Source organism: Schistocerca gregaria, chromosome 5 (genome assembly GCF_023897955.1).
Source record: "Schistocerca gregaria isolate iqSchGreg1 chromosome 5, iqSchGreg1.2, whole genome shotgun sequence".
NCBI lineage: Eukaryota > Metazoa > Arthropoda > Insecta > Orthoptera > Acrididae > Schistocerca > Schistocerca gregaria.
In genome coordinates, this window is record NC_064924.1 from 280354953 (window position 1) to 280367524 (window position 12572).

General features: G+C 37.0%; 1 protein-coding gene across 1 annotated transcript in view; it reads left to right on the forward strand.

Moving 5' to 3' along the window:
- Nucleotides 1–12572, forward strand: part of LOC126273153 (fanconi-associated nuclease 1-like) — a 160815-nt gene that overhangs the window by 117231 nt on the left and 31012 nt on the right. Inside the window, exons 10-11 of the mRNA XM_049976610.1 lie at nucleotides 1281–1498; nucleotides 5552–5667. Coding sequence (XP_049832567.1) covers nucleotides 1281–1498; nucleotides 5552–5667 — 334 coding nt within the window. The remainder of the gene's footprint in view (nucleotides 1–1280; nucleotides 1499–5551; nucleotides 5668–12572) is intronic.

Below are 12572 nucleotides of genomic sequence, written 5' to 3' on the forward strand. Positions count from 1 at the left end.
GAACATGTCCTACCAACCGATCCCTTCTTCTGGTCAAATTGTGCCACAAACTTCTCTTCTCCCCAATCCTATTCAATACTTCCCCATTAGTTATGTGATCTACCCATCTAATCTTCAGCATTTTTCTGTAGCACCACATTTCGAAAGCTTCTATTCTCTTCTTGTCCAAACTATTTATCGTCCACGTTTCACTTCCATACATGGCTACACTCCATACAAATACTTTCAGAAAAGACTTCCTGACCTTTAAATCTATACTCGATTTGGTGTAAAGTATATATGTAGTTATTCCAACACTATCATGTCAGATTTGAGCACGAAAGTCTAAAATGTGCTATCGCAAAACCCTTGTTCTATTTTCATGTGACATCTCTGTCATAGCACATCATCTGCATAAAAAGTATATTTTCAGCATTTCACAAAATGCTGTCACTTCTCCGTGCACTCCGGTCATTGAAGGGCCTCTCCACGTATCCAGTAGGCAAGCTCATTTATTGTGTGTTAGTGTGGTGAGGTGGCTGTGCTGGCTATTGGGTGATTTAACAAGTAACCAGCCAGTAAGAGTTCACGAGCTGGAAATGGGTGATTTCTCCTCGATTATGATTGAGCATATTTTTTGAGACTCAGTGTTTTATTATTTAAAAGGTTGACAATACTGTTGCTGAATACAGTTCATCAGAAATACATGCAAAAAGGTGAGACTGAGTTATAATTGCCACATCGCATATTGGCTTGGTCAGGAATGCTTTGTACCGAATGTCTTGTTTTTCCGTTACTGCTGCAACCTAGCAGTAGTTGTATCATAATAGCTAGGCGAAGCTAAATGTTACAAATTGTGTTGGCTACACCATTCGAAGATTATGTCAGCATTTCCTCTCTCACGTCTCTCCTCTCCTCAGTGGCTTAAAAAATCCACTAACTCTGCCACCACCTGTGTTGTGAACCATTTGTCTTTTGTACCACTTATAACTAGTTCACTCACATCAATTGTTAATAGGAAGAAAACGGGACAAAGTCAAATGAGACGGCGAGTAAGAATTTAGAATTGAAGTAAACCTTACTAGGAAGAAGGGTAAAATCAGCAAATTTTTAGCATTGATCTTATGGGTTTTTCATAGGGACTATGAATTTATAATGTAGAATGCGAAAAATGAAAAATCGGAGAACGTAAAACCAAAGTTCCACTTTCTTTGTGTTTGTAGTCCTTAATTTCATGAGTGAATGTGAGAGCATAAAATTATTTACATTCTACTATCTAACATGTCGTGTTCTGATTACAGGCTGCTGAGGTGGTAATGCGTGGTCTGAGTGAGCCAGTACCAGAGTGCTGCACTGCTGCTGAGCAGCTCTCTCTCGTCCGGCGTGCTGTCATGATTGCAGACTGTCGCTCGAGCACCCTCCCGGCAGATGTCAAAAGACGTCTTCGCCTGGCCATCCTCAATCCTCAACCTGTCATGAAGATTCCTGAGACATCTGTGAAAGCTCGACAGTTGGGAGGGTATTTTTACTTTCTTAGTCTGATTTAGTTGGTTAGTTGTTTATTCATGTCAGATATTACACACATCAGCTTAACACAACAACAACAACAACAAATAAAAGTTTACAAGCAGCTGGATAATTTCTTACAGGTTTAGTTAATTCTTCTCCTAATGTCTCACTGTTTATTCGCATCTCATCATGAGCCATTACACCCACTATACACATGCCCTTTCGGCTGACTTAAGGAGTATGATGATACCTCTGCCTCTCCATTACCTTTTTTAGGGTGGTCGCACTTCGCTGTCTGATCAATCAAGTCAGCCCCCTGCTATAATGAAGCAGATGTTGATCCCACAGAGATGAAAAGAGGTTAGCATTTTCCAGCACAGATCTCGGGCATACAAATTTCCAGTAACATTCATCATTCGTATAAGTATATTGTGGAATGACAGACATGCTTCATTTTTCAATTTTTACCCATCTTAACATATATATATATTTTTTTACCAATCTCTGTAGTCCTTCCGTAATGCTCATGGTTGGGGAAGTGGCCTTTCTCAGAAATATGCCGCAACTGCCACATGTTGGTTTTAGTTATCTCTTTTATTTCCAAAGAAAATTTATTGTATGAATTGATTCTGTGGTGGGATATATGTTTTGGACTTTTTAAAACTTGTTCTTCAGTATGTGCAAGTTAAGTCTAACATTTGTTTCATGATCATCAATAGAGCTCTTATTGTAACAATTATTAATGCTCATAATGAATTGGTAGATGTGCTGAAACAGTGATATTAGAATCGCCAGCTCTTAAACAGATTTGCACAGTGAGCCCAATTATTGTTTTTAGTTATTATTCTTGTCACTCATTTTCGTTGTTTGAATACTGTGGCCATATTTTGTGTACTTGACCTCTAAAAACTGACACTATAGCTAAAGTCAGAATGCTCATCAGAACATTCGCATTTGTGCTCTACAAGCCACAGTACAATGTGCTACAATATATATTTTCACTTCTACACTGCTGAAGATATACTTCAGATTCATCCCCACATTACTTTATGGAACCTGCGTGGTCATGTGCTGTATGTATATACTGTTTTGAGGATCATCTGTGTTTTAATTGAGATGAACTATTAATGAACATCTACAAAACAGAGGCTGCAGGTCTGTTGGTGTGATCACTTGCAAGATAGTATTGGAATTATATGACATGAGCATAGTGATATCACACTCAGTGGATGTTTTAGGCTGATAGTAAGATTCTTTAATTTTAGCAGCATAGATATTTGACATTCTGTAATTCTGTTATGTCTTTTATATTGTTATTTTGCTTATAGACTCTTTAAGATTTATAAGAAGAGGTCTCATGATGGTCAAAATACCAGTAGCTTATGGATATGAAATAAGCACTTATGTTTTATTGACAATTTGACATCAGTTGTTTGGTTCCAATCAAAATTATGTCAAAATTAATTAAACTGAATTTTCATTATGAAACAGTGACTTATATCAGCAAATGGAAGTGATGACTGAGGGGAGGTGAATGAATCTAGTCCTTTCCAGTTTGTGTGTGCATCACTTCAAACAAGGTTGCGTGTTCTCCAGCAAACAAATTAGTCATCTGGATTATTAAAGGAAATAGCAACTTATGGTACCTAAAGGTGGCATGCAGAACAGCACAACAGTGGACGTATGCGTGTGAACTACAGACTAGAGTTCAGTTTGTCCATATTTATTTGTCCAACACTTGCCTTATTTGCTATCTATAATCTGGGACTCAAGATCAGTGGGACAGTGACAAAACAGGATGGTAGTTTTTGAAATAATGAAGGCTGTTCTGAAAATAATTAGTATATTTTGTGAACGGATTGTCAAAGACTGTTCTATGTGTTTACTGGCAGTAGCAGTATTAGTTGTCAACAAAATACTCATATATATATATATATATATTTCAACTGTAAGAGGCATCAAAATAACTATTGATAATGAGATGAGATAATGAGATGAAGAGGCTTGCACAGAATAGAGTAGCATGGAGAGCTGCATCAAACCAGTCTCAGGACTGAAGACCACAACAACAACAACAATGAAAATGAAAATGAAGAGGATGTAAAATATAGACTGGATGTATCAAGAAAAGCTTTTCTGAAACAGAGAGATATGTTGTTACTGAAGTGTTAGGAAGCCTTAACTGAAACTATTTGTTGGAGTATAACTTTACATGGAAATGAAATGTGGTTGAGGGCACTGATAACCTCCGTGCTGAGCCCCATAAGCCCCAACACACATATGAAATGTGGTTGATAAACAGTGCAGATAAGAGGAGAGGGCAAGCTTTTAAAAGTGGTATTACAGAAGAGTGCTAAAGATTAAATGGGTAGATATAGTAACTAATGAAGATATGCCAAAGTGAATTGGGAGGAAAGAGATTTCTCAGACAGTTTGACATAAACAAGAAATTGGTTGATACGACACTTCATGAGGCATCAAGAAAATTAATTTTGTCGTAGAGGGAAAATCTGTAGAGAGAGACCAAGGCTTGAATACAGTGTGCAGGTTCAAATGGATGTAGTATGCAGTAGTTGCACATATATGAAAAATGCTTGTGCAAGATAGATTAATGTGAGAGCTGAATCGATTTTGTCGTAAGATCAATGACGACAACAACATCATAATCACAATGAACTGGGCCATGTACATGTATCCTAGCTTACGACTAAAAATGACTTTGCTATGAGACAGGAACTGCTACATTGTTTGGGTGATTGGAGCAGGAATGCTTACAATAGACAGTTGCTGACTGTTGCCCTCAAAGTGGGGGACGGAGAGGGGGATGATGAAATAGTGGCCTGTGAAGGAGTCTGCATGTTGTAAATAGTATCCTCTTTCATTCGTTGCAGACTACCGTAAATATTCCGAGATGATGGACAGTGCAAATCGAGAGATGGTGTAGGATGTCCTGGAAACAGCTTAGGTACTTATGAGGAAATGGGTTTTTTGAGGTGAGACAAAACTTTTAATCAGTATAGCCACATGAAGCTGATGGCGAACCACGATTTGCTATTTACCAACCATTTCTATCAGTACTCTAACATTAAGTGCCTTATTTTGCAGTGCTACCATCTAGGGGACTGACTGGCATGAGGCTCATTTACCAAAGATCACTCATCTGATGTGACCTTCATGTTGTTGTGTTCTTAAGGTCAAAGACTGGTTTGACACAGCTCTCGATTAGTACTCCTTTAAAGATATTGAGAGATCCAGAAATATTGTTCAAAAGTTGGAGGTGACACCTATATATTCTGACTGAGATGCAATATTTTCTGTGCCTCAATTGAAGGGACATTGATGCCTCGCCTATCCAGAACTATATTCAACCCACAAAACAGCAACGTGCAGTCGTTACCAAGTCTTGTGGAAATGTTGCATACTGAGACAATTATTTTGTCCAATGAGCTTTTGTAGTTCTTAATGAATCAAAACGAACAATATCTCTCTGATTATCTGAGGTATTGCCTCTCAACCCTTGATCATTTAGCGATGGAATTAAAGCAAGGAGTAGAGAATACGGTGACCGTGGAGTATATGAGAAGTGTACAGACAAGCTGACATTTGTACAAGCTTTCATATTGCTATTATAGGCAGAGAAAGATACAATAAAATCTTTCACAGCTGTTGTGCAGTGTATATAAAGGTCTAAAACACATTGCATACAAATTATAATACCTCAGATTCATTCACAATCAAGTGAACTCTTTATGACTGAGTAAAAGTGACTTTGAGAATGTTCAAACATCATTTATTCATAAATTAATTGATAGGATTGATTTTATTTCACTAAAATGTAATCTAAAAAAATTTCCATAAACTAGCTAAGGAAATTATTGAGTGTCAAATCAGTTGAACAACATCAAATTACACAAGGAAACTTACTTTTCATGTGAACTATATAAAAAGCATTACTTCACTCTTCATTTTCAAAAATTCATCTTTTAGATTAGCCAAGGATATAATTCCTACACATATCTGTAAATAATAATTTTTATGAAACTTCTTGGTTTTATCTGTGCAGCCAACGTGGTTATAAGGGAATTTACATAAGAGATGACCATGCAACAAATGAAAAACATTTTTCCTCTGTGGAAGAAATTGCCATTGCCCACTACCGAACAGAAGGATATACAGAAGGTATAAATTAAGGCTTTTTTATGTTAATATATTGTTACTGGTACATAATTTGTTTTTTATGGTATTGATTATGTTCATATAAATAATTGATGGCCACTTTTGTGAGATATGTCAACCCATTGTGCTGCAGATACTGGATCAGACGACATCTTGGTCTGAACAGACTTGAAAGTCAAGTTCAAATTGCAGCAACACTGACAACCTAAGTGACAGTTTAATGTGACGAAGCTAAAATACAATGAAATAGAAAATTCGTTTGCAGTCACCCTTAAAAATAGATTCTAGACATTTCAAAATCTTCCTGACAGTGTTGAAACACAATGATTTAAATTCAAGGAAATTGTAAGTACATGTGTTGAAGGCATAATTGGACTACAGCAGGTACACAGGAAGAGCTACAGATTCTAGATTGTCATCCGATACATGAAAGCATAATGGTAAAGAAACAGCAGGAACAACCTAAGATCAAGAAGAGCTTCAAGTAGCTACGTGAAAATATCAAAATACACTGCTGTGTCAAAAGCAGTTGAAGAGGCAATATAGAAGAATGGTTTGAACAGAAAGGTAGACAATTGCAAAATGCTACCTCTTGAAATGACACCAGGGCATTATACAAATATCATATTGTTCAAGAACTTATAGGAGCCCAATTTTTTAAATGGTCCCATAAGGGATGCTCACAAAAGGCTAGCAAGCAGCTCAATGGGTGAAGCACTTCAAAGAAACCTTAAAACCAACCCTTACAACTGAATGCTTACAACTTTAAAAAACCCAAAAAAACTTATGGAAGAAACAGGTGATATCACAGAAGCAGAGGTACATGCAGCAATCACAACATTTAGAAATAATAAATCCGTTAGCTTAGATGAAATATCAGCCAAAATTCTGACATATGGAGGTCTGGGCTATTTTATCACCATACTAAACCATGCAGTTCCTATTGGCAAATGAGGCAGTTTCAGAAGACTGGAGGCATGGCTTTATTAACAAACTATCAAAGAAAGAAAATCTGACAAAGTTTACTATTTGGGAAGGTACGAAGCTCCTCTTGGTTCTAGGCAAAGTCTTTGTACTCGTTATGCTAAAACGGATATAAGAAGTAGCAAACTGTCAACTGTAAGGGGAACAAACTTGCTTTTGAAGTGGAGCTCCTGCTCTGAACAAATACTTGTCCTGCAAAATTTAGTAGAACAATGTCTAGAATTAAGCTCTCCACACCAGCTGCTGTGACCGAGCAGTTCTAGGCGCTTCAGTCTGGAACCACGCTACTGCTACGGTCGCAGCTTCGAATCCTGCCTCAGGCATGGATGTGTGTGATGTCCTTAGGTTATATTAAAAACAAAGATTCCAAGTCTTACCAAGTGGGAAAGTGCCGGTAGATAGGCACAATAAAAAAACACACAAACACACACAAAATGTTTTTTTATTGTGCCTATCTACCGACGCTTTCCCGCTTGGTAAGTCTTGGAATCTTTGTTTTTAATATATTTTTCCCATGTGGAAGTTTCTTTCTATTTTATTTACATCATGTCCTTAGGTTAGTTAGATTTGAGTAGTTCAAGTCTAGGGGACTGATGATCTCAGATGTTAAGTCCCATAGTGCTTGAAGCCATGTGAACCATTTTTCAGCTGTCCACTGCACCAAAACGATATTGATTTTAGGAAAGATATGGACAGTATACTTCAAGAATCATTGTGGAAACTGTAAACCTACATAGAAACCATGGCCATTTAATCACCCTGCCTGTGCACAGTTGGTAACTATAGTTACCAACAGTGCTGCACAGACAGGGTGACAACTACAGCAAGCAACCACATAGTGTAAATTGCCCTGAAGATTACCCCATCGCAGATTGAAACCAATTGGCGGCAAAATAAATAATGCACTTGTGACTGTCATTTTGAATAATTGATTATAAGTAAATGAATTGTTGTTTATCTCCATACAACTATGTTATCTAAAAAAGTGTGTGTAGTGCCAACAGTAAAATTCAGAGGCGGTGGTGTTAAGCTGTGGTCATGTTTTTCATGGAGGGGACTTGCACCCCTAGTTGTTTTGCGTGGCACTATCACAGCAAAGCCCTACATTGATGTTTTAAGCACCTTCTTACTTCCCACTGCGGAAGAGCAATTCAGGAATGGCCATTACATCTTTCAACATGATTGAGCACTGTTAATGATGCACAGCCTGTGGCAGAGTGCTTACTTGATAATAACATCCCTTTAATGGACTGGCCCTCACAGATTTCTGATCTGAATCCTATAGAACACCTTTAGGATGTTTTGTAATGCCGACTTCATGCTAGGCCTCACCGACCGACATTGATAACTCTCCTCAGTGTAGCACTCTGTGAAGAATGAAACATTCCAGCACCTTCTTGAGTATATGCCTGTGAGAGTGGAAGCTGTCATAAAGACTATGGGTGGCCAACACCATATTGAATTCTAGCATTACCGATGGAGGGCCCCATGAACTTGTGAATCATTTTCAGCCAGGTATCCATATACTTTTGACCACATAGTGTATATCATCATACCAATGGCCGTATACACATGTGAGAGCAGGAAAGTCAGTAAAATCAGCACTCAGGCTCATTGTTTTTCACCAATGATTCTTGAATTTAATTTTGAAGATTAGCTGTTGCAACCATTTTTCAGATGTTGAAGTGCTGAGAGGTAGTGCTCTCCACAGTCTGCCCAAAAGCATTGCCGAAAGAAGACTGAAGCTTGCAGAGCATGTTCTATGCGTGAAAGGTGGAGGAATCCCCAAATCAGTACTATTGTGAAAACCAGTCAATGGATACGGACCTAGAGGAGGTCGTTGTAACATCTCGAGATGAACTTTTGCTAAGGATCTTCAGTGCCTGGACATGAACTGGGAGGAAGCTGAAAACTTGGCAGGTGTTGTTGCCTGATATTCTACTCAGCATATGAGTACCAAAGAAGATGAAGAAATTATTTATTTTATACAGTTCTCATACAAATGCAGTATGTAATCACAACGTGCAATGTGTGATATAGCATTTGGATTGAACATTTTTATCTATCATGTTAGATTCCCTTAATCCACACTTATTGTCCATAAGGTACCTAGCTAACCGCTTTTTGGGAAACAAATACTAGTGGGATGCTCACCAGCCCACAAAACTTCTTGTGTAGTTAGTCAGTGTCTGCAACCCCTTAGAAAAGTCTAGAAAGCATGTCGAGTCATATAGGATTCAAAAACTGTTAAATAATGTTATCGACTAGAGCTGCTGAAATTTGGAACTGTGGAGTTGCCACATCAGCTCCGTAAGGTTGCGAATGATGAGAGGTAGTTACCTGCAGCCCTCTTCAATATGGACACTACTTGGATGACCTTCAGAAAATTACCTACAGCAGCAGTGCCCCATTTTTTTGCTCATGACTTTCAGCCCATACAGCTGATACAGCTAACTATGAATTTAACACAGCTGACAATGAATTTAAATTAGCACTTTGTTTTGTACATTAAGAAACTTTATCACAGGCTGAACTTCATAGAGATAAGAGAAAGAATAAGAACCACAATTATCAACCAGTGCTGCATTACTACTGTCAACAGCTGAGATTTGTCCAGCCATCACAATTGTAACATCATAGCACATATGTCATATTTATGGCTGAATATGTTTACTTAAAAAAAGAACAGAGAAACTTAATTTCTGAATGATCCTTGTCACATTCAAAGAACTGATGAAGGATTCCATCCCAGTCCTTTGGATTCATAATCTGGCCCTTACCCTCTAAGTTACCAAGAGGAACAATAAATTGGGACACTTTAGGATCCAAAGATAATTGGAAGAGGAGTTAAATAAGAGCAGATGGGATATAGTATGGTTTTCATAAGGATGGCAAAAAAATGAAAATCATAACCCCTTTTTTTATTTCAGGTAACCAGGGCAGGCAAGAAATTCAGATATACGTTTTATAGTAAACAAGAAAATTAAAAACAATGTTATAGGTATTGAAGGAATCTTGGCAGTATAGCAAGACTTGATTTTAAAAATCAACAAAAAGTATTACATGAAATGATTCAAATCTATGTACTAGCATGCCCACATACTGATGATGAGCTGGAAGACATCTACAAAGAGTTAAGAAGCTCATATAGCACAGTAACTTCCATTATCAGATGATAATTGGGGGTTTTTAAGTGAAAGCAAGTAAAAGATTAAATGATTAATCAATGACAAACTTAGGATTCATATGTGCAGTTTGTGTGATAACATGTCATATCTAGACACATTGTTCCAGAAGAAAACCAATAGAAAATGAACTTAGCAAGGACCTAAAAATTAAATTGGAAATGATATATCAAACAAGAGAGAAAATGCATGGAACATGACAGTCCTGAACCACTTTTGGGTTTAGAATGATCATAGATCTTTCATACATGAAGAAAACAATATACAAAGCAAAGCAGAAACAAACTCGTAAGACAGGTTACATGAAAGTTGATTCAAAAATAAGGTGGTTTATCAAAAATTGTACATGCATTCAACTTTTGCTTTAAATGTATGTGTAGTTCAAGAGAGGAATCGGAAATACAGATAGTGAGAAATGAAAATAATAACATTCAGGAAACAATGCCAAATGAGCCACATAAAGTTATGCAGGAAATGAAAAAAGGAAAGCCATGTGGAAATGAAGGTGTTCCAGTAGAAAAGCTTAAGGATAGTATTACAGAAGGAACTATTTACAAAACGTTCACTGAAGAAAACCATTCCTCGAAAGTGGAATATTTATGTAATTTTTCTACTACACTAGAAAGGACATAGACAAGGCATTAGAATTTGTTAACCTCCTCCTCCGTAATGTACAAAATATTTACTGCAATTATCACCAGCCACTTGCGAAAAGTGTTAGGTTTTAATCATGTAAAGGAACAAGATAACCTTAGGAGTGGATACAGCACACTAGACCAATTACAAGTTAGAAACAAAATTAAAAAATAGAGAAATAAATATGAATTACTACATTGACTCAGATTCATAGACTCTGAGAAAGTTAATAATAAGTCTTCTACAGTTTTTAAGTTTATAGAAAAACAGTAAGTTTTTTGATATTGACTGACCTTTGAAATTACTGCACAATTTTAGAACAGAACTACTTATCTTAGATTCCCATCGTTGTTGCTTCATTGCAGGGCAGTTTTCATAATTGAATCCATTATTCCTGTAGGAACAGAAATCATGTACACATGATTGTAGAATTCATTTTCACTATATTGACCAAATTCAATAAAATATGTTGATTTTTGCATAATAACACTGTACTACACACAGCCTAATTCCAAGTGCCACATCGCATTAAATAATGTAACAACCGTTACAGGTACTGAACTTGATTATTCTCAGTATTGCATTAATTAAATCAAAAAATTGTTAAATGTTTTAACAGGTTTCTAACCATTTGTAATAGTACTAACTGAAACAAATCTTTTCTTATTAGCACAATTCTGAATGTATAAAGTTCGAAATACATCATCTTAGTGTTGGGCTGGTACATTTTATATTTCATTGCTATTGTACCAACTTAGAAATTCATATGATGATTGTACTGATTCACAGAGATATGTTTGTCGAGGCCATGAGTAACATCAGTGATTGTGGAGACCAGGCTGCTAACATCCAGTCCAGATAATGATGGCTGTAGGAAACACAAAAGTATCAGTGTAAGATCAAAATAAATGCCTCCCAAGGCTGAGAGTATTAAAATCTTAATAGTAAATTGCTGAAGCATTCACAACGAAGTGCCATAGTTTGAAGCACCCGTAGAAAGCAATGAAACTCACATAATACTTGGTACAGAAGGCTGGTTGAATTCTGAAATTGATAGCAGTGAGATTTTTAAGGAAAATGCTTGTATATCGAAATGATGGGCAAATGGGAAATAAAGGTAGTGTATTTGTCACAGTAGACAAGAAACTCGAATGCACCAAGGTTGGAACTGAAGCTGCATGTGAGACTGCTTGGTCAAGATTAGTATCAGGGGTGGACATAAAGATATATTTGTTCAGTAACCTAGATAAAAAATCAGTAGTGTCATATCTCATTGAGGAACTTGAAACTTTCAGTGCAGGGCAGTAGCATGTAGAGGAACTCTGGCTCAAGCTTAACAGAATAGTTGGCCATGCACTGGACAGATATGTACCCAGTAGAATAGTTTATAATGGGAGGGAACCTCCATGTTATACAGTCAGTGTAAAAAAAACTTCTAAAGAAACAGAGATTACTGCATAACGGGTGTAAAACAAAGCATAGGGCTATAGATAGAGATATGCTGAATGGAACGTATTTGGCTGTCAAGAGAGAGATGCACGATGCCTTTAATGACTACCATAGCATAATATTCTCAAGTGATCTTTCACAGAACCTAAAAAGATTGTGGTTGTATGTAGAGGCTGTAACTGGCACCAAAGACAGTGTCCAGTCCCTAGTGAATGAGACAGGAACTGAAACTGAGGGTAGCAAAGCAAAAGCTGAAATATATAACTCAATTTTCAAATGTTGCTTTCCGATGGAAAACCCAGGAGAATTGCCCCAATTTAATCCTCATACTGCTGAAGAGTTGAATGAAATAAGTATTATCGTCAGTGGCATTGAGAAACAGTTGAAATTGTTAAAATTGAAGAAAGTTCCAGGGCTCGATGGAATCCACATCAAATTCTATATTGAATTTGCACTTGAGTTAGCCCCTCTTCTAAATACAATCTATTGTAGAAACCTCAGACAAAAAGCCATGCCCAGTTCTTGGAAAAAGGCACAGGAAGGGTAGTAGAAGTGATCCACAGAACTGTCATCCAATATTCTTGACATTGATTTGATGTAATGAGTTATCTTGAACAGAATGAGCTCCTCAATGCCAACCAGCATTGATTTCGA